This window comes from Cyclopterus lumpus, chromosome 12 (genome assembly GCF_009769545.1).
Source record: "Cyclopterus lumpus isolate fCycLum1 chromosome 12, fCycLum1.pri, whole genome shotgun sequence".
Classification (NCBI taxonomy): Eukaryota; Metazoa; Chordata; class Actinopteri; order Perciformes; family Cyclopteridae; genus Cyclopterus; species Cyclopterus lumpus.
Window position 1 is genome coordinate 16,439,234 of NC_046977.1, and position 23,076 is coordinate 16,462,309.

The window sequence follows — 23,076 nt, forward strand, 5'->3', positions numbered from 1 at the left end:
ATTAGGAACAAGTGAGAGTACCAGCTCTAGCTTTTCATTTACACTTCCTCCCTCCAGCAAAGGCCATCCCATTCCGAGCCCAATGTTGCTCTCCACTCAGTTTAGTTGGTTGTTAGAACGGATTTGTCATCTAATTTGTCAGCGGGTGGCTAAAAGTAAAACAAAAATTTCTCTAAAGATTTGCCCAAAGCTTGTAAAATTAATGTGGTGACTGAAAGAGAAAATTGACACGAAGATTTAAAGAAGTGTTATTTGAGCATTTTGTGATATTTTTCCTACATTTGGGGAGGCTTTTTATCGTTTTATCGTATCTGCTGAGGGACAGCCCACCATTACTCATTTATAAATGCTGTTTTTCTCTCGATCCGGCACAGAGATAAGCTCTGTTTATTTTTTCTTTACATCCTGGCTATGTGTACAAACCGAGCAGGCTCATGTTTATTGGCTGAACAACCAGTTTCTTGTCACTTGAGACCTCATGCGCTCTCTTTGTCTTCCTTATTATTTGAAACCGCAGACATTCAACAAAATGAGTAGTACTTAAATGCTGTGTGGTGTATTGTGTATCCAACAAATAAGAAGGAGTGTGCAGAAGTTTTCCTTTCAGTGCAGTTCAGTCCTCATCAAATGAACACATTGAGTTTCCGTCATATCTAATTGTATGGTTGCTCCACTAGTTTCTCTTTACAGATGGATTGCTGTTGTTATCCAGGGCAATCGTTTCCTTTTTTTAAATTCCAGTTTGATTCAAATTTTATTTTACATCATTTAGTTTAATTTAGTTATCGTTGATTGTGGTAATTACAAAGTGAAAGTATTTGCAAAGGTCAGTGGGTGTTAAGGGCAACATTAGCAGCTGAATGGCATCACCAAGGAATCCTCCTGTTAAACGGATAAAACCGGTCAAGCGACCATCCAATCAGAAGGCTTTATGGTGGAAGTTAAGGGGGAGCTCCCTTTCAAGTAGGAGCTGCTGATTGAGCATTTATTAAAAACTTCCACTGCCAGACGTTTGGATGTAGTATCTACGACCAGGTAATATTATGTAGAACCTCAACAGCTCGTTCTACAGGCATGCTTTTTTTTCATTCCTTCTAAATTTGTCCATAATTGTGTTTGTTGTTTGTCTTTTTAAAATGTTATTATTATAATTTTGACAATTGCTCTGCATGATTCTATCAGAAAACAGTAGCACTATGATGGGAGACAGTTGCAGTCGTTTGAGGGCAGCTCGCTTCCCGTCCTGGTTGTCCGCCTCCTTGCTTTGCGCTGCAAGTCTCTTGACCACAGGTAACAATGCAGACGCACACGCACATTGATACGAGCACACGCATACAGGAACAGCGGCTGCTCCCTGTCTCATCAACTATTTCATTCTTTCTGGATATTCATATTGAGACCCTGCTGAGCCGCAGGCCTCCGTGAAGTAAGCTCCCTCCATGTGCCTCAAGATGACCCCCCCCTCGTGTTTCAGGGAGTTGGGCTCTTGAAGGGAATATTTTTTCTAATTAATTTGTACATGAAAGATAGCGTTTGTAATCTTGAGAAACTGGCATATAGTAGATCATTTTAGATTTTAAAAAAAATGATGCAACTGAAAAACCCAGTCGAGTGTTGCCATCGACTCTTTTCCAATGAAAGTAGTTAGCGGAACCAACTCCAAATGTCTCCAACTCAAAGTCACCCGGTTGGCAGCACCGACAGCCCGTCCCTTCAGGTCTCCCTCCAAAGCAACTCCCCTATTGTTGGTTCTCACAGCTGTCATTTTAGCGGCTTGTGGAGGACTCCGAGGCCTGATAGGCAGGTAGGTGGCAGGGAGCCCGTCCAATCACTTCATTCGTGCTGAATGAACTGATTGGACCTGTCTATTACAGCCCTGGGAAAGCTTCAGATACCAGATGTTGTTTTTCTTTCTCCTTTTTGTTTTTTGTCAGAGCACTTGAATTATTGATCGCTGTCAGGATGTAATGATTTGAACAAATACCACAAAAGAGAAAACACAACTTTTTTGAAGAAGAAGTGTACCAATCCTAGCTTTAATACAAACATGTGGCAGTTTGAATAAAAACCACTGGAGTGAAAACTGGAATTCCTGAACACCATCATTATTTCCTCCACGTCCGTGCTCGTGAGCGAGCCTCACTGATGAGCTCATGTCCGCTGCTCTGCACTGCCGAGACAAAAGCGTAGCACCCGTCCTCCGGCTAGCCCTCAGGTCCACCAATTTTGCTAAAGTTGGCACTGTTTTCACCGTAACAGAGAGCCATCGGGGAGGGGGGGCAATCAAAATGCCCCCCACCCCGATGGCGGCTCTTGCACCATAGATTTAAAATTATTTCAAGGCTATTTAAATCCTTCTCTATCATCCAAAGTAATACAAAGGAATCAGGAAATTAGGTATTTCATTGCACCCTTTCAACATGTTTTGAGCTGCAGCATAACATATGATGAAGGACCTTGGGGGAAAAAAAATTAAAAGCTTTGTATGATTATTTGTGTACTCCGGTGCCCTGCTTAACGAGCTCTATTGTAACTGCAAAATGCAATATGTCCTGTTTTTATATATCTGTGTAACATTTGGCCTCAACTATTATGTTTGTGTGGCTTTCATAGCCAGACCCTCTCTGAGAGAAGACATCTGAATATATATTAAACTTATCCATAAAAATGGGTGCATGGGCATCGTAAACGGTGGCTCCATGAACGAGGAAAAAAGGCTCGCTGGGATAAGAAAACATAGCATGTCTCCTTGAGGATTACAACAAGGGATTTAGAAACAACAAATGTGTTCATTGGATTATTTTCGAGACTCGTCTGAATTTCTTCCTAATGGAAATGTGTGCGAGGGATGCGGGTGACATCCACGGGCCTGCAGACCATCCATCAGGCAGAGGGAGAGAGCGTGAGTTTGGGCTGCAGGTACACCGCGAGCCCTTTTGACAGCGGAGAACTTGACATCGAATGGTCCGCAGTGAATCCAGACACCACGCAGAAGGATCAGATGGTAAGAAGCAGAATGGAGAATGGGGCACATTGTACGATAAATGTATAAAAAGCGTCTGAAATATTGAGGTTGTGAAGCAGAATTCACTCCAAGAAAGAAAGAAACAACAAACTCGACAACATTAGATATTTTTAAGATTAAATCCAGGACGCCGCTGTGTGGAGTGCACTCTTACCACTTTTTTGATTTTCACACGAATTAGCTGTTTATCCAATTTGCCTTTTAAATTAACCAAATAATTAGTGTTGGAGAATTGAGAGGATTTTGTATCCCACCCCACGGCAGACATTTCTTACCACAGTCAATACAAGAATTAAACAGGTCCAGATATGTCCTGCTTTAGACAAGTGACCAGTGCAGGTTATTGGTACAGAAAAAAAAAGAAATGCTTTGTGCAGTCAAACACTTAAACAGTTCAGGTTTTACCAGCTGGTCATTCTAAATGAATCCGAGCGTTTATTTACTTCAAGCTGTCGTAATTGACCTTTAGCCACTGGGTGGCAGAAGAACTAAAAGACAAGCTGTTTGTTAATGTGTTACAAAATGTGCCTATTTAATTCAAAATGTGGCTTTACAATCTGTACACATACGACATCCCTGAAAGGGAAGAAACCTTCAGGAGAGCAACAGAGGAGGATCCCTCTCCCCGGATGGACAGAAGCAATAGATGTCATGTGTACAGAATGAACAGCGTTACAGAGTTACAACACATTCAATGAATATGACAGACATTATTATTAATGAGTAGTATAGGCATGGTCCACGATCCAGACCTCCACAATCCATGAAACAGAAGGAGGTAGAGAGGAGGGGCCTCAGCAGGGCCACAGCAGGAGGCCGGACCATTATGCAGGAGGCATCGATGTTATTTACACATCCCGGAGACAGGAAAGAACATTATTATCCCAAGAAGACGCAGTGCAACATTAGCGTCCATTTGGGGCTGTGTTTCTGTCCTACTGATCAATATCACTCCACAACAGTATCCAATGTGTTTTATCGCTCTGCATTTAGTCTCCATGAATGGAGAATAATACATTCTGTCTTTAATTGCGAGAAGTTCCATCTTGCACAGATAGCCACTAGTCACCTAGGCACCTTTTTAAACGTCTATTTTACGGCTAACAGTAGCATCCCTGCGGGACCATGTGTGCAGTGGGTTTTGTGACAGCTTGTTTAGCCGATTCCAGCTGCCTGCTAATGCTGGACACGAGATGGGTTGAAAACTTCTGCAGAGCTCTAAAGTTGGCCGTAAGTAACGGTGGGGGTGTCCTTAGGACACCGGTTGACATGAATTCAACTTGTTGACTCATTCTTTCCATTTTTTTCCCCCTTCAGCTCTTGTCATACACCAGCGGAACTATACACATCCATGGTGACCACGCTCTTGCCAAAGGGCTTCGCTTTGCTGCTTCTGACCCCTCAATGGGTGACGCTTCGATCTCAATCGCTCTGCTGTCACCTGCTCATAGTGCCACCTACCAGTGTAAAGTGAGGAAATCACCTGGAGTGGACACGCGCAAGGTGTCGCTGGTGGTGATGGGTAAGACTGGGCATCGGGGTTGCATCCTTGGGCTAGCACATGGATCATTTGTGTCCATCACTTTTGGCAAATACAGCACTGTTTAGTTTTACGCAGAAGGCAGCTGCACCTCTTGAATTTCAACATTTTGATTTGCCTATATCAAGGAAGGTTTCTTTTTCACTTGCCAGTATACATTACATGGCAATTTGACAGAAAGCTAATAAATGTACCTGCTATCAGGCATATTTTATCTTTAAAGACTACGACATCAATGAAGTGTATCCATTCGTGCTTTGTGGAGGTCAATTTTGTTCAAGGTCACATGGATGTCAGTGAGAGCTAAGATAATTGCTCTCTCAGTGTCTGCTGTAATTGAAGGATTTTACCAGTCAGATATTGTTCCTTTAATTCAATTCAATTCATTCAGTTTATTTTGTATAGCCAAGAATCCCAAATTTGCCGCAGAGGGCTTTACAATCTGTACACATATGACATCCCTGTCCCGGGACCTCACAACGGTCAGGAGAAACTCCCCAATGTGAAACATTCCTTCACTTGATGAGATGTTGCACCATGAATTCAGATCAAATTTGTGCAGAGAAGCTAATACGGGAGTAAAATTATGTATTTTCGTGGTTACAAGTACTGCAGCATTCTGGATCAACACTTAAAGACATTTAATAGAGCAGTCTAATAATATGGAATTGCAAAAATCGAGTCCAGAAGTAACAAATGCATGGACACATTTGCATGTATTGTTTTAAGAGTGGGCCTGGTTTTTGCAATGTTACGGCAGTCCTTGAAGTTTGTTTTAAATGAGAGTTAAAGAACATAATCCTGATGAAAGATAACTCAGATATTCTTTATGGTGGTGCTGGAAGATGGGGCAATGCCATCTAGAGAAACCATATTGTTAGATCATTTATTTTGGAGGTGTTCGCTGCCATGTACAATAACTTCTGTTTTGTCTCATTTCCACATGCTTAAAGTTTAAATTGGTTTGTTTCATCTGGCTTGATCGATGGATATAATTGGGTATCATCTGCATAACAATGAACGTTTATGCATTATTTCAAATAACAATTACCTCAAAGAAACATATACGTATATATGGTGAATAGAATTGGTCCCAAGCCCTGAACCTTGTGGAACTACGTTACGTACTTTGGCACACAAAGATAATTCATTGTTGTACAAACTGGGTTTGATCTGATAAATATTATCTTAAACCAGCTTTGTGTGGTTCATTTTAATGAGGATTATATATTCCAGTCTTTCTATTAGGATGCTTCCCATCATTCAGTGTTTCATGGTGAAATGGTTTGACCAAACAATCTTAATCTCATCCGCCATTTTCCCATTTGTTCTGGATCTTCTACCTGAATGTCAGTCTTCATCAGCAGATTGCTTCATCCAATGATGGCGCTTTGATATAGATAGCTGTGGTCATAATTATGACTCTGGAAAGGTCTGTTTCCACCCTGGATTACAAATTATAACAATGACAATTAATTAAATGTTATGGCCTGATATGTAAAGGTCAGGGGTCAACAACTTTTATAATCCAAAGAGCCATATTTTCCTATTTTCCACCAACTAAAATGTGTCTGGAGCCGCAAAAGCTATTTGATATCACATCTTATAAAGTTTAGTCATATAGTCATATAGTGCTGCGGCACAGAGGTGGCAGCGGGAGGCGGCAGCGGGAAGTGGCAGTGGGAGGCGGCAGCGGTAACCGACTTGGGCTGCGACCCTGAGGCGGCATTGGCTGCGGCACAGAGTTGGCAGCGGGAGGCGGCAGCGGGAGCCAGAATGGGCAGTTGGAGGCGGCAGCAGGAGGCGGCAGAGGGAGGCTGCAGTGGGAGGTGGCATTTGGTGCAGCACGAGGGTTGGCCGAGGCACCCACAGATCCAGGAGCCCTAGAATAAATTACTGTCCCTGGTCCAGGATATGTCTGTTTGCCAACGAAAAGGTGCTGTTTTCTTAGATGGTCCAGGAAGGTAGTTTCATTCACATAGGCAATTGTGAATTCTCCTCTGCTACGTCCGACAATTATGCCATTCTTATCTCTCACTCAATCATAGGAACACAAGCTTCAATTCAATTCAATTCAGTTTATTTTGTACAGCCCAATATCACAAATAATAAAAAAAAAAGGGAAAATGGGCTGCTGCACGAAGGCTGCAGCGGGAACTGACGTGGGCTGTGGCATGGAGGCAGCAGCGGTAGTTGTCGTGGGCAGTGGGAGGCGACAACGCGAGGTGGCTTTGGCGTGGGAGGCGGGAGCGGCAACCGGCATTGGCTGCGACCTTGGGAGGCGCCGTGTGCAGTTGGAGGCGGGCACAGAGGTGGCAGCTCGAAGTGGCAGCGGTAACAGACTTGGGCTGTGACCCTGAGGCCAGCGTGGGCAGCAAGAGGCGGCAGTGGGAGGCTACAGTGGGAGGCGCAGCGGCAACCGGCAGCGGCAATCGGCAGCGGCAACCGGCAGCGGCAACCGGCATTGGCTGCGGCTTTGGCTGCGCAGAGGTGGCACAGAGGTGGCACAAAGGTGGCAGCGGTAAGTGGCAGCGACGTCGGCAGTTGATCGCTGTCAGGATGTAATGAGGCTGCAGTGTGAGGCGGCAGCGGCAACTGGCATTGGCTGCGGCACAGAGTTAGCAGCCAGCGTGGGCAGTTGGAGGCAGTAGCAGGAGGCAACAGCGGGAGGCTGCAGCGGGAGGCTGCAGTGGGAGGCGGCACTGGGAGGCGGCACTGGGAGGCGGCAGTGGGAGGCGGCAACTGGCATTGTCTGCGACAATGAGGCGGCAGCGGGAGGCACTGTGGGAAGTTGGGAGGCGACAGTGTGAGGCGGCTGTGGCAACCGGCCAAAGCGGGAGGCGGTAGCAGGAGGCAACAGCGGGAGGCTGCAGTGGGAGGCGGCAACTGGCATTGTCTGTCGCTGTGTGTAGTTGGAGGCTGCAGTGGGAGGCGGCAGCGGCAACCGGCAGCGGCAACCGGCAGCGGCAACCGGCAGCGGCAACCGGCAGCGGCAAACGGCAGCGGCTGTGGCCCTGAGGCGGCGGCGGTGGCAACTGGCATTGGCTGCGGCACAGAGTTGGCAGCCGGTGTGGGCAGTTGGAGGCGGTAGCAGGAGGCAACAGCGGGAGGCTGCAGCGGGAGGCTGCAGCGGGAGGCTGCAGTGGGAGGCGGCACTGGGAGGCGGCACTGGGAGGCGGCAGTGGGAGGCGGCAACTGGCATTGTCTGCGACAATGAGGCGGCAGCGGGAGGCACTGTGGGAAGTTGGGAGGCGACAGTGTGAGGCGGCTGTGGCAACCGGCCAAAGCGGGAGGCGGTAGCAGGAGGCAACAGCGGGAGGCTGCAGTGGGAGGCGGCAACTGGCATTGTCTGTCGCTGTGTGTAGTTGGAGGCTGCAGTGGGAGGCGGCAGCGGCAACCGGCAGCGGCAACCGGCAGCGGCAACCGGCAGCGGCAACCGGCAGCGGCTGTGGCCCTGAGGCGGCGGCGGTGGCAACTGGCATTGGCTGCGGCACAGAGTTGGCAGCCGGTGTGGGCAGTTGGAGGCGGTAGCAGGAGGCAACAGCGGGAGGCAACAGCGGGAGGCTGCAGTGGGAGGCGGCACTGGGAGGCGGCAGTGGGAAGCTGCAGTGGGAGGCGGCAACTGGCATTGTCTGCGACCATGAGGCGGCGGCGGCAACAGGAATTGGCTGCGGCACAGAGTTGGCTTCCGGCATGGGCAGTTGGAGGCGGTAGCGGGAGGCGGCAGCGGGAGGCGGCAGTAGGAGGCTGCAGTGGGAGGCGGCAACTGGCATTGTCTGCGACCATGAGGCGGCAGCGGGAGGCACCATGGGCAGTTGGAGGAGACAGTGTGAGGCGGCAGTGGCAACCAGCATTGGCTGCGACCCTAAGGCGGTAGCAGGAGTCGCTGTGTGTAGTTGGAGGCTGCAGTGGGAGGTGGCAGCGAAAACCGGCAGCGGCAACCGGCATTGGCTGCGGCCCTGAGGCGGCAGGGGCAACAGGCATTGGCTGCGGCACAGAGTTGGCAGCGGCAACGGGCACCGGAAACCGGCAGTAGCAACCGGCAATAGCAATCGGCAGTAGCAACCGGCAGCGGCAACTGGCATTGGCAGACGGCGTGGGCAGATGGAGGCAGCAGCGGGAGGCTGCAGTGGGAGGCGGCAGCGGGAGGCAGCAGTAACAGACTTGGGCTGTGACCCTGAGGCCAGCGTGGGCAGCAAGAGGCGGCAGTGGGAGGCTACAGTGGGAGGCGCAGCGGCAACCGGCAGCGGCAACCGGCAGAGGCAACCGGCAGCGGCAACCGGCAGCGGCAACCGGCAGCGGCAACCGGCAGCGGCAACCGGCATTGGCTGCGGCTTTGGCTGCGCAGAGGTGGCACAGAGGTGGCACAGAGGTGGTACAGAGGTGGCAGCGGTAAGTTGCAGCGACGTCGGCAGTTGGAGGCACCAGCAGGAGGTGGCAGTGGGAGGCTGCAGTGGGAGGCGGCAGCGGCAACCGTCATTGGCTGCTACCCTAAGGCGGCAGCGGGAGGCGCCATGTGCAGTTGGAGGCGGCAGGGGCAACTGGCATTGGCTGCGACCCTGAGGCGCCGTGTGCAGTTGGAGGCGTGGGAAGTTGGAGGCGGGCATAGAGGTGGCAGCGGCGTGGGCAGTTGGAGGGGGTAGCAGGAGGCGGTAGCAGGAGGCGGAAGCGGGAGGCTGCGGTGGGAGGCGGCAGCGGCAACTGGCATTGGCTGCGGCACAGAGTTAGCAGCCAGGGTGGGCAGTTGGAGGCAGTAGCAGGAGGCGACAGCGGGAGGCTGCAGTGGGAGGCGGCACTGGGAGGCGGCTGTGGGAGGCTGCAGTGGGAGGCGGCAACTGGCATTGTCTGTCGCTGTGTGTAGTTGGAGGCTGCAGTGGGAGGCGGCAGCGGCAACCGGCAGCGGCAACCGGCAGCGGCTGTGGCCCTGAGGCGGCGGCGGTGGCAACTGGCATTGGCTGCGGCACAGAGTTGGCAGCCGGTGTGGGCAGTTGGAGGCGGTAGCAGGAGGCAACAGCGGGAGGCTGCAGTGGGAGGCGGCACTGGGAGGCAGCAGTGGGAAGCTGCAGTGGGAGGCGGCAACTGGCATTGTCTGCGACCATGAGGCGGCGGCAGCAACAGGAATTGGCTGCGGCACAGAGTTGGCTTCCGGCATGGGCAGTTGGAGGCGGTAGCGGGAGGCAGCAGCGGGAGGCGGCAGTGGGAGGCTGCAGTGGGAGGCGGCAGCAGCAACTGGCATTGTCTGCGCCACAGAGTTGGCAGCCAGCGTGGGCAGTTGGAGGCGGTAGCAGGAGGCGACAGCAGGAGGCTGCAGTGGGAGGCGGCAGTGGGAGGCTGCAGTGGGAGGCGGCAACTGGCATTGTTTGCGACCATGAGGCGGCAGCGGGAGGCACCGTGGGCAGTTGGAGGAGACAGTGTGAGGCGGCAGTGGCAACCAGCATTGGCTGTGACCCTAAGGAGGTAGCAGGAGTCGCTGTGTGTAGTTGGAGGCTGCAGTGGGAGATGGCAGCGGCAACCGGCAGCGGCAACCGGCATTGGCTGCGGCCCTGAGGCGGCAGGGGCAACAGGCATTGGCTGCGGCACAGAGTTGGCAGCGGCAACGGGCACCGGAAACCGGCAGTAGCAACCGGCAGCGGCAACTGGCATTGGCAGACGGCGTAGGCAGATGGAGGCGGCAGCGGGAGGCTGCAGTGGGAGGCGGCAGCGGGAGGCAGCAGCGGCAACCAGCTACCGCAACCAGCAGCGGCAACCAGCTTTGGCTGCGACACAGAGGTGGCACAGAGCTGGCAGCGGGTGGCGTGGCAGCGGGTGGCGTGGCAGCGGGCGGCGTGGCAGCAGGCAGCGTGGCAGCGGGCGGCGTGGCAGGGGGAGGCGGCAGCGGGAGGCGGCAGCGGGAGGCGGCAGCGGGAGGCGGCAGCGGGAGGCTGCAGTGGGAGGCGGCAGAGGCAACCGGCAGCGGCAACCGGCTTTGGCTCTGTGCCACAGAAGTGGCAGGCGGCATGGCAGTTGGAGGCGCCAGCAGGAGGCGGCAGTGGGAGGCTGCAGTGGGAGGCTGCAGTGGGAGGCGGCAGTGGCAACTGGCATTGGCTGCGGCACCGAGTTGACAGCCGGCGTGGGCAGTTGGAGGCGGCAGCAGGAGGCGGCAGTCGTAGCAGCGGCAACCGGCATTGGCTACGACCGCTAGAGGCGCCGTGTGCAGTTGCAGGCGTGGGCAGTTGGAGGCAGGCATAGCGGTGGCCGCGGGAGGCGGCAGCGACAACCGGCATTGGCTGCGACCCTAAGGCGGTACCGGGAGGCGCCATGTGCAGTTGGAGGTGGCAGTGGGAGTGGGCATCTAATGCCGGTTGCCGCTACCGGTTGCCGCTGCCGGTTGCCGCCGTGCTCAGTCTGGATCACATCAGCCAGGAGTGGTGCTTCAGTTACTCAGGAGGCGCTGTGTGCAGTTGGATGTGGCAGTGGGAGGTAGCAGCGGCAACCGCATTTGGCTGCGGCTTTGGCTGCGGCACAGAGGTGGCAGCGGGAAGTGGCAGTGGTAACCAACTTGGGCTGCGGCCCTGAGGCGGCAGCGGCAACCGGCAGTGGCAACCGGCATTGGCTGAAACCCTAAGGCGGTAGCAGGAGGCGCCGTGTGTAGTTAGAGATGGCAGTGGAAGGCGGCAGCGGCAACCGGAAATTGGCTGCGGCTTTTGGCTGCGACACAGAGTTGGCATAGAGGTGGCAGCGGCAACTGGGAGGCTACAGTGGGAGGCGGCAGTGTGAGGCTGCAGTGGGAGGTGGCAGTGGCAACCGGCAGTGGCAACCGGCATTGGCTGCGGCTTTGGCTGCGACACTGAGGTGGCATAGAGGTGGCAGCGGGAAATGGCAGCGATGTGGGCAGTTGGAAACGCCAGCAGGAGGCGGCAGTTGGAAGCGGCAGTTGGAGGCTGCAGTGGAAGGCGGCAGCGGCAACCGGCAGCAACAACCGGCATTGGCTGCTACCCTAAGGCGGTAACGGGAGGCGCCATGTGCAGTTGGAGGCATAGAGGTGGAAGTGGCAGCGGCAACCGGCATTGGCTGCGGCAGTTGGAGGCAGCAGCAGGAGTCGGCAGCGGCAACCGGCAGCGGCAACTGGCTTTGGCTGTGAAACAGAGGTGGCACAGAGGTGGCAGCGGCAACCGGCATTGGCTGCGACCCTAAGGCGGTAGCGGGAGGCGGCGTGTGCAGTTGAAGGTGGCAGTGGGAGTGGGCAGCCAATGCCAGTTGCCGCTGCCGGTTGCCGCTGTGCTCAGTCTGGATCACATCAGCCAGGGGTGGTGCTTCAGTTCCTCCAGGGTGGGTCTGTCCTCTGGGATCTTTTCCAGGCAGCTCAGAAGAAAAGTGTTGCATTCTGGTCGGACGAACAGGAATCATGTTTTAATACACTGGAATGTACGTGTGGGCCTGATTCCACTGCATGTGTGTGTCTAGGACTTACCTGAGGAAAGATATTCACTGACGTCAGGGTATTCGAAGCTGATTTCATCCCTGCCTCTGAAGGGGAGACGTCCATGCAGCAACGCAAACAGCACTACACCAAGCTGCCACACAGTAGTGGGTTCAGCACTATAGCACCTGTGCAGGAACCACTCAGGGGAGGTGTAGACAACGGTTCCTACGATACACACAGTCACAGAGACACACAGGAAATGGTAAGGGACAGAGGTAGAGGACATAAACCACAAAGCTGCTGGGTTGTTTCAGAGAACAGGTACAGAAGAAATACAACCTACCTTGTGCTGTACTGTATGTCCCCTCAGACAGAAGTGTGCCACGGCCAAAGTCAATGAGCCGGACACGTGGGACATCGGAGCCGGTCTCAATGAGGATGTTGTCCAGCTTGATGTCCCTGTGGAAGACCCCTCTGGAGTGGACTTCAATGAGAGCCTCCACCAGCTGTTTTGTTATGGTCTGTGGGAGACAGAGACATGGAGACTGTGAGATATTGTGTGGACACGTAAACAGAGACAGGTACAAACAAAACATGTCAGCTTCTTACTTTAGCTTCGTGCTCAGGCAGGGAATAATCTTTTGAGTTGATGAACTCGACTAGGTCCATGCAGGGGACTGGTCTCTCTAGGACAAGAATCAGCTCAAGGTCTATATCGTACCAGTCCAGCAGGGTCACCACTGTACTGGTTCCTTCTGCTGCTGGTCGGAGTTTCAGCATCAGCGCCACCTCCAAAGGGACAGTCCTCATTTCCCCTTCCAGCATCTGTAGACATGGAGAAATAGAGAAAGCAAATCATGAAACCTTCATGTACACTTATACACAAAAGTGAACAGTATTGTGGGGCGACTGTGGGTCAGTAGTTAGCAGGTCCGTCTTTCATTCAGAGGATCGGCGGTTCGATCCCCGCGGCCCACCCTAGTCGATGTGTCCTTGAGCAAGACACTTTACCCTGAATTGCTCCCTGTAGCTGTGTGTACGGTGTAAGAATGTAAGTTGCTTTGGATAAAAGCATCAGCTAAATGTAATGTAATATTCTAACTGTTAGATTGTGTGAAGAACAAGAGGAACATGTATAGTTTTACCAGTAGACATTTAAATAATGAGATATTAATAGTGTGTTGGCATTAAGACGAAGATCAAATCACTTACCATTGATGTGTGCTCGATTCTCTTTTTCTTAGAAATGTGTTTTATGGCCACCTACGGGAAAGAAACACAGACATTTGGTTAGTTTATACTATTTACAGTGTAAATGGTGTGTGTGTGTGTACGTGTGTACGTGTGTACGTGTGTACGTGTGTACGTGTGTGTGTGTGTGTGTCTTACAGGCAGATTGTCGTCTCTGCGGTGGCCGGCAAACACTGTCCCAAAGCCTCCCTCGCCCAACAGTTCCTCCTGCTCGTACCGGTCCTCAAAGGCATCTGCAGAAACAAAACACTTTGATTATTCTTGTTCAGAACTTTCATTCCACTTATAAAGTAACCCATAATACGACAGGTCCTTGTAATTATTTGACATTGAATCCTATTTCCAATTTGAATCCAAAACCCAAGACTGTGAAGCTACAGTTTCACCTATAGTTGTCCTTTTGAGCCAGGAGAAGATTAGCTTAGCTTAGCATAAAGACTGTAAACAGACTGATTCTGCCCAAAGGTAACACAATCCACCTATCAACACCCCTCCAGATCCACTAGACACTAACAACCATCTTTACAGGCTAGAGTTAAGTAACTGTATTTACTGAAGGAACACAGAGTTCATCAGTGTTTCATGTATTTCTATCTCCTCTCACCTCTGCTGTTGGTGTTTCTTGCTGAGGAGGTGCCAGGTTTGTCACCGGAGGAGGTCTTTCTGCTCCTTTTCCTGGGTTCTTCTGTCTCCTCAGACTTTCTCTTTCTGCTGTTCACCTTTTCAGCTCCGGTGCTGACGTGTGTCTCAGAATCTAGAGTCAGTGGGACAATCAACACAAATAGAAAAAGACAAGAAACACAAGCTTGTTAGTTTCAGTGTTGATCAGATAACAACAGACTGTGCCCACTGGTATTCAGACTAATCAGACACATTCATCCTTTCACGTCACAGACTTCGGAATTGTTTCAATAATCTCAATTAAGTAAAGCAAAAGTATATTTTTCATATAACTTGGCAATAGATGTTTCTACTGAACTGAGAACAAAGAAACTAAATATCCCCTTACTGAGGTTTGACTGAATTGTTCTATTATCTCTGTCTCAAGCTACCTGTACTGTCAGATGGGTCACTGTACGCTGAGGCGGAACTGGCATCACTGTCAATTATTAAAGGCCCACTGAAAGTTTGGCTGCAGCCCTCGGAGGGACTTTGACTGGTCCTGCTCCTCTTGCTGGCTCTTTCAAGACTCTCCTCAGACTTCCTCTTGGAGGTCGTCCCTCTTCCATGTGAGATGATGGGGTCAGTGTGGCGCCCTGCAAGGACAGAAAAAGATCATTTAGTTTGCTGCATGTGGTGATATGATCTACTATATGATCTACTGTCTGTGTTACTAAAGGAAGAACCAGCATCAGTGATCAATAGCTGCTAAATCATATGGATCGTCAGCCCAGATTCACCAAGTGATGTAATAGTGACTGATTTGTTATTCATTTCAGCACTTGTTAGAACAATTGACATGTTATAAAAAGTTAGAAAGACTATTGATAGTGAACGGGTGAAATAAAAAACAGGACTTTTAACCAGGAGACCGGTGTTTGTGTCTTAAAGTGTATTTATTTGAGTTATTTAAGTTACATTGTTTATGGTTCAGTTCATTTATAAACTGATCTTCAGCCCAACCATGATGTTTTTTTAAACATAACCAAGTGGAGTTTGACAGTAACAACGTGGGGTAAAATGACACGTGAAAAGCCTAAAGTTATAGACAGAATGTCAATAAAATATGGTACTATCCATACACCTTCCCCTAAAATCAGGTTGGGAATCTTAGAGACTGTAGTTGTTAACCAGTATTATGTAATCACTACTCACCCAGTTGTCTACTGGAAGGCGGACACTGGAAAGCGCTTGTAGTTGTCCACGATTTGGAAGTCATGACTCTCAAACTGTAATGCTTCATCGTTGAAATAATAATGCTGTGGATTAGTCCTGCTGTCTTGTTATGTATGGGTCTTCTGTAGAACTGATACCTGGAGTGTTGAGAGGTCAATAGAGCCAACTCAACATTCTACAGTTCAACATTCTACTCATTAGTATGCGGAATGTCAAGTCAAATCTAAACTATGGTAACCACATTTAAACTAAAATAAAGACATTGTATATATTCTTTTATGATTGCTGAAACAGAGACAACCACTTCTGACAGTTTAGGATTCTTGTACTAATAGAATAATAATAAAGTTTCCCTTGGCAAAGAATCACAGACCTCCAGTGTCCAGAGTACTTTACGTACCCGATACCTTCATTCATTATTAAAATCTTTGGACACAAACATTTATTGGTTAACTTGTGTTGAACTTGTTTGCCCATTTTTGTATATGGTTAATATATATACACATACATACACACACACACATATATATATATATATATATATATATATATATATATATATATATATATATATATATATATATATTAGTGCTGGCCAAAGAATTAATTAAAAATTATTCGATTAATCGCATGATTTTTCTGTGATTAACTGCGATTATGAGCATTATGCGCAAAATTCAAGAATGAATTAAAAACTAGTGTATTGCACACTTTTATTTTAAAGTAATGTTATCAGAACACTATAACAGGCACTGGGAGCAACAGCAAGTTAACATATATAATATACATCTTTTTAGTGGAGGCTTTTAGTCTATAAAGCCGGTGAAAAAATAAAGCAGTTACACTAACCCCACCGCCATATTTGTAGTCCGCTCCGTTTCATACAAATCGACGGAGCGTCTTGAGGCTCATACTTGAGGCTCATCTTGAGGCTCATGTCTTTCGTTGTGTTTCTAATGCTGCGTTCACACCAAACGCGTTGCGAATATTCTCCTCAGACCGACATCTTCCTCTGCAGGAATCGGCCTGCAGTCCGCTGCTCTCCTCTTGGCCGAGGCATGTGTTCATTGCTCATGTGTTCATTACATTACATGTGTTCATTGTTCATGTGTTCATTGTTCATGTGTTCATTGTTCATGTGTTCATTGTTCCTGCATTGGTTTATCACAGTTCTGCCGCACGCCGCAGTAGTCTGACGAAGTTTCGCTCCATTGGTTGTTTCAATGCTGCGTAACGCCTTTAAGACGTACTTCGTGCTCGTAGTACTTCATGCTCGTAGTACAACATGCTCGTAGTACTTCATGCTCGTAGTACAACATGCTCGTAGTACTTCATGCTCGTAGTACTTCATGCTCGTAGTACAACATGCTCGTAGTACAACATGCTCGTAGTACTTCATGCTCGTAGTACTTCATGCTCGTAGTACAACATGCTCGTAGTACAACATGCTCGTAGTACAACATGCTCGTAGTACTTCATGCTCGTAGTACTTCATGCTCGTAGTACAACATGCTCGTAGTGCTTCATGCTCGTAGTACTTCATGCTGGTAGTACTTCATGCTCGTAGTACAACATGCTCGTAGTACAACATGCTCGTAGTACTTCATGCTCGTAGTACAACATGCTCGTAGTGCTTCATGCTCGTAGTACAACATGCTCGTAGTACTTCATGCTCGTAGTACAACATGCTCGTAGTACTTCATGCTCGTAGTACTTCATGCTCGTAGTACAACATGCTCGTAGTACAACATGATCGTAGTACAACATGCTCGTAGTACAACATGCTCGTAGTGCTTCATGCTCGTAGTACAACATGCTCGTAGTACTTCATGCTCGTAGTACTTCATGCTCGTAGTACAACATGCTCGTAGTACTTCATGCTTGTAGTACTTCATGCTCATAGTACAACATGCTCGTAGTGCTTCATGCTCGTAGTACAACATGCTTGTAGTACTTCATGCTCGTAGTACTTCATGCTCGTAGTACAACATGCTCGTAGTACTTCATGCTCATAGTACAACATGCTCGTAGTGCTTCATGCTCGTAGTACAACATGCTCGTAGTACTTCATGCTCGTAGTACTTCATGCTCGTAGTACAACATGCTCGTAGTACTTCATGCTTGTAGTACTTCATGCTCGTAGTACAACATGCTCGTAGTGCTTCATGCTCGTAGTACAACATGCTTGTAGTACTTCATGCTCGTAGTACTTCATGCTCGTAGTACTTCATGCTCGTAGTACAACATGCTCGTAGTACTTCATGCTCGTAGTATTTCATGCTCGTAGTACAACATGCTCGTAGTACAACATGCTCGTAGTACTTCATGTGCGTAGTACTTCATGTGCGTAGTACTTCATGCTCGTAGTTGAGATAACTCCAGTTTGAGTGGTTACAAATAACTTTGCTTTTATTAACTACGCCGTCTGGTAGAGATTTAAAATGAAAATGTCCATTTAAAAGTGCATTTCTCCGTGTTCTCGGACAATGTGCGCAGCAGCATTAAGCCCCTCCCAAAGCAAAGATATATATATATATATACGTATATATTAACTTTTCAAAAATACAGAGGAGCAGCACAGTTTAAATGTATGTTAGTCTATATTAATAGTCACTCCACCCTGGATTACAAATTATAACAATGACAATTAATTAAATCAGATGACGTTATGGCCTGATATGTAAAGGTCAGGGGTCAACAACTTTTATAATCTAAAGAGCCATATTCTTCTATTTTCCACCAACTAAAATGTTTCTGGAGCCGCAAAAGCAATTTGATATCACATCTTATAAAGTTGTATATATAGTCATATAGTGCTGCGGCACAGAGTTGGCAGCGGGAGGCGGCAGCAGGAAGTGGCAGCGGGAGGCGGCAGCGGTAACCGACGTGGGATGCGACCCTGAGGCGGCAGCGGGAGCTGGCGTGGGCAGTGGGAGGCGGCAGTGGGGCCAAGTTCTGGGGAACAAGATGATCCAGCTCCCTGATAGTGTGGGAGATGTCCTCAGGGCGGGTGTCCAGACTGGTCTGGAAATAGACCGCCTCGTGGACACCCAGGGCGGTCTACAGGGTCCCTTGTAATCCAAAGAGTTCCTCCAAACAAGAGCAGGACCACAGCACATTACACGCCATGTGCCGGCTGGTGGCTCTCACATACGTATGCTTGATCTGCAATTTGGGGAAGCTTGAGGGAGCGAGCACTTTTCATCCCAAACTTCTGGAGCTGGCAGACAATCTTGAAGTGGTGTTGATCGCCTCACTGAAGCAGATTGATACTGATTGAGTTGATGACACTTAAAAAAGGTGACTATAATTCAAAATGTCAACTCACTTAAGGCCATTAGTCAGTGTATTCAGTCTTCACATTTGTCAGAGGGTTAAAGTAATTTACTTGATTCTAGTCAAACTCATCTTGTTTGAAGGAGGAGGAGCTCACCTCATTGGCAGATGTATTTATTATGATTTTATGACTGCAATATAGGATAGAAAATAATTGGCCACATAAAAAAAAAAAAAAAATGTAACTCTTTCCGGAGCCTTGTGGAATCAAAATCAAAAGAAGAGAATGTTGTTGAACCTTTTTTAAGGCAACTCAACAATTGCCAACAATCAGAGTTACTGGTTGAAGGAGCACTGATTACAATTTATTTTTGCAGTCCAACCTATAAAAGATGCAGTGCTGTACACATGAAACATTGGCAGCTATTTTAATTTCCTTTCCAAAACCTGAAATGAACAAGACTAACACAACGCCTCAAACATTCCTTTTACTCTTAAAGTCCATCTTACCCATGGCCCTTTAAACAGTAGCGAACATTTATCTCTTATTAATGCAATCTCTGTTTTTCTGTAGGAGGAAATGATGTGGACACATATTGAGTGTGCCTATGTAAAATAGATATTATATTTTTTTTTCTTCCTAAGATTGCCCAATTAGCCCAATCAAGTCCAAAAAAGGCAACTGCAACTGTAGCTGATTATGTTGCGTCAGTAGGACGTTCAACGCCTAGCATGGCTCCAAAGCTGAATTAGATGAAGTAAACCTTGATAAACTGGCAGATGTTGAATGATAATCTGGAGCAACGCCTCACATATCAATAGAGAACCTGAAGCTGGTTTTATCCAAACAGCAAAACTGACATTACCCGAGAGCCAACAAGTCATTGTATGGTCTCCAGCAGGATAAGTTATTCAGAGAATGCATGAATAGATGGATAGCATTCATTCGTTCAGGATATAAAAGCTGAACACACTTTAATGTGTGAAATGGTGTGGGCCTCCAGGTCATCCTCTCTAAGCGTATCCTGTAATGTAATTCATTTCACCCTCACTAATACCTACTTCTGTCCTCTTTCACCTTCCAAACCAGGACAGAACTCCATGTTTCTTCTTTTCCATATTTAACTCCTCAGGCTTGCATTCTGTAAAGGTTATATGTGTGTCAAATCAAATGGTTTCTACGATTTCATTATAAAGCTAGAGAGAGCTGAACGGTTTGCAAAGAAAAAGGCATGCGAAAAGCAGGAATAGAAAGGAATGGCGATATCCATGTGTTGTTGTTGTGGTTCCAGTGACCCCGTCGGTGCCTGAGTGCTGGGTGGAGGGAGGACAGCTGGTCGGAGAGGCTGTGTCTCTGCACTGCAAGTCGGACAAAGGCTCCCCTCCCTTAAGATACACGTGGAGGAGAGAAAGTGCAGCGCCCATCCCTGCTGCAACCACACAGGGTAAGTGTGACCTCTGCTGATGTCATTATGCTACTACAAACGTGTACTAAAGTGTGTGTGCGTGTGTGTGTGTGTGTGTGCGTGTGTGTGTGCGTGTGTGTGTGTGTGTGTGTGCGTGTGTGTGCGTGTGTGTGTGTGTGTGCGCGTGTGTGTGTGTGTGTGTGCGTGTGTGTGCGTGTGTGTGTGTGTGTGTGTGTGCGTGCGGGTGCGTGTGTGTGTGCGTGTGTGTGTGTGCGTGTGCGTGCGTGTGCGTGTGTGTGTGTGTGTGTGTGTGTGTGCATGTGTGTGTGTGTGTGTGTGTGTGTGTGTGTGCGTGCGTGCGTGTGCGTGTGCGTGTGTGTGTGTGTGGGTGTGTGTGCGTGTGCGTGCGTGTGTGTGTGTGTGTGTGTGTGCGTGTGTGTGATGCCGTCTGGGCCTTGGGTCACGTTTAGTATTGAATGCTGTGTGAGCAAAATCCGATGCAAACCCTTTCAGTGTTGAATGTTCAGCAGCAGCCTTACATAATGCGAGCACACACACACACACACACACACACACACACACACACACATGCGGACACACACGCGCACAACCACTCCAGAAAATTGCAGAGCACACGGCACCACGGACAGCAGCCGAAGCTCCACATTTATCTCGACTAATTTTTCGAAAAGCCTGCCCCGGACTCCGAGGCCAAGTGTTATCACACATTACAGAAGGTGCACGTTTTCCAACATTACGAGAGGGAACAATTACATCGCTATGGATTTCAATCCCTGATCCCACTCCATAATAACAAAGAGAAACGTAGGCTCATCACTTTAAAGCCCATCCTCGTGCTCGGCAAGGTGATTAACAACACTGATGGAGAGCCGTCCCCCTTCCCATTGGAATGCACGGCATGCGGCTGATGCATTTCCTCCTCGTCGTTGACCGTGTTGCATGTCTTTTCAATATTAAATGAGTCTTTTCAAAAGGACAAACGTGAGAAGATAAGCGGTTACATCTCCAGTGTATGTGACGTATGATGTAACAGGTGTGCACAGATTCAGTGTGGACAGAGACGAATGCTGTGTCGGATGTTTTGTTGTTTATTGATGAAGGAAACAATGGAGTGCATCGGTACTCATTCAGATTTTCAAAAATCACATGAACGTAGTAACAATTCCCGGTGAAAAGAATGATAGGAAGAATTCATGATTTGCAACACAACGAGTTTAACAATTCATATTCTCCTTCGAGGGACGGTGTGCATAATCAGGAGATCATTTGCATTTTCCTCACGTTTTTTTCTTCTTCTTTTCACTCTTTATGACACATAAACATGTTGCATAACTGTAAACCCGGTGATGTCTTCTGTGTGAGCAGCTCTTCTCTTGTTGAAAGACCTTCAGAATATTTGAAGTCTTAAACAACCACCTTTAAGTGCGCATCGCTTCTACTACTCTACTTGTAGAGAAACCTGTCTGATGAATCTTCGTGACATCCCCTTTGAATGTACCACACGCGTCCTCATCTGCGTTGGTGCGCTTGTGTTTCCTCAGACGTTGTGACCGGGGAGCTGAGAATTACCCATCACTCGCAGAGCCTCGCAGGATTCTACCGTTGTGAGGCCCACAACGCTGCCGGAGCCCAACACTGCGGGATCCGCCTGAAAGCAAAGAAGCGTAAGGGAACAGAGAACGTTTCATGTCCACGTGCATCACGCGTGACGCACGCATGGCAATGAAAGACCTCCGTTTTATCCTCTCTGTTGTTTTTTGTAGTTGCGCCACAATCTCATGGTTGCTCCACTTCTCACACCCAGAGCTTAAAGCATCCGTTGGCGCTCCTGATTATCTAATGATGACAGAATCAGGTCACAGGCAGTGGCAGGAAATTCACATCCTTCATCTCCATCTCTGACTTCCTGCTGCTGACTCACATAGACAAACATGAGTAGCTGTGAAGAGACTCCTCTGTCTTCTGTCAACAGTCTCTCTTTACTTGAGAAATAAGTTTAAAAATATATACGAGAAAAAGGCAGCCACAAAAAGCAGGTGGACTCAAGCACCAGATCACCTTTGTTTAGTTGGTAAAATTGTAAAAAGGAACAAAATAATCCATGAATTTCTTCACATGGGCTGTCCCAGTAATTTCCTCTGAACAGCTTAGAACAAGAATAAAACATGCAATTGTATATTAGCCCCAAAACAGGCAGGAATAATAATAATCCAGTTTGATGGATTCTTCACACTTTGTTGTTTTAAGCTTCTGAGGGAATAATTGCTGGTTATTCATGCTGACTTTACAGCCCCAAACAGAGCAGCGGTTCTAGTCGGCACGGTTGTGGGTTCCCTGCTCCTCATCTTCATCCTGCTCGTCTTCATCGGGATCCTCTGTTGGAAGTTGAGCGACAGACGTCGGTCCGAGGAGTTCTGATGTGGACTCTGTTTATGTCAAAGGGGTATGAACACATGGATAAAACATTACCACCTGCACATGTACATACATTTGTAATCATTAACAAGCGAACCATAAAATATAGAAAGGCAATTGGTGTACAAGATATTAAACAACACATATCACAGCCAATAAGATAAGAATAGAAGCAAAACATACAAGAGATGGATTCAGACTCTCTGAGATCATATATCATGTTAGGATTGTATTCCTCTGTGTTCATCTATACTTTTAGTTATGCAGATATTCAATCTCACAACAATTTAGTGAAATCCTTTGGAACCGCTTTGACTTATTTTCTCCATGTTTATTGATGCAAATACAACTGCTGACATTGTAAATAACACAAGATCTGAAAGCCTGAGCACAATCTATTAAAAGTTACCAACTCTTTCTTCCTGTTGCTCTTCTCTGTGATTCTTCAGAGTTGGAAACACGAGAGGCTGTCATCCCATCAACAAACACTCTTGGGAGTTCTCGCCTCGTATTCGCAGTAATTATATGCAATTTTAATAAATGTCAGAACAACATTGGAAAGTGACATTTCAGAATTCCTCTTCATGACTTTAAAAAGAGTTTCCCAGGAGCAGCTTTGTAAGTCTAGTTATTTACCAGTCGTGACAGAATGCGTCTGGTATTGTTTTCCCCTTTGTAATTCTGTGTCTATGCGTTTGTGTGTAATCATCATCACAATGTGTTTCTGGAGATACATATTGTAGCGTGTACTTGCATATGAAATGGCTTTGAGGACTTTGCCAGGTGTTCTTATGTCGGTTTCTGTCAAAGCAAAAGCTGGAATACTTATTAATAGCTTAGTATAAACTATCGGTATACATACAATATTATAATTACCTCTTTGTAACATGGGTCAAAATCAGAG

The 23,076-nt window shown here is 48.1% G+C and overlaps 1 protein-coding gene across 1 annotated transcript; it reads left to right on the plus strand.

The window, feature by feature from the left end:
• Positions 1-1,196: 1,196 nt before the first annotated feature.
• LOC117740742 (coxsackievirus and adenovirus receptor homolog) lies at positions 1,197-22,175 on the plus strand. Its single transcript, XM_034547279.1, has 6 exons — positions 1,197-1,290; positions 2,829-3,004; positions 4,343-4,547; positions 19,623-19,775; positions 21,299-21,421; positions 22,048-22,175. Exons 1-6 carry the CDS (start codon positions 1,197-1,199, stop codon positions 22,173-22,175), a joined length of 879 nt encoding a protein of 292 aa, XP_034403170.1.
• The last annotated feature ends 901 nt before the right edge of the window (positions 22,176-23,076 follow it).

Coding starts and splice junctions, on each gene's coding strand:
- LOC117740742 (XM_034547279.1), top strand. CDS start 1,197: ATGATGGGAGACAGTTGCAGTCGTTTGAGGGCAGCTCGCTTCCCGTCC. Junction 3,005..4,342: donor CCACGCAGAAGGATCAGATG/GTAAGAAGCAGA, acceptor TTCCCCCTTCAG/CTCTTGTCATACACCAGCGG. Junction 4,548..19,622: donor GGTGTCGCTGGTGGTGATGG/GTAAGACTGGGC, acceptor TTGTGGTTCCAG/TGACCCCGTCGGTGCCTGAG.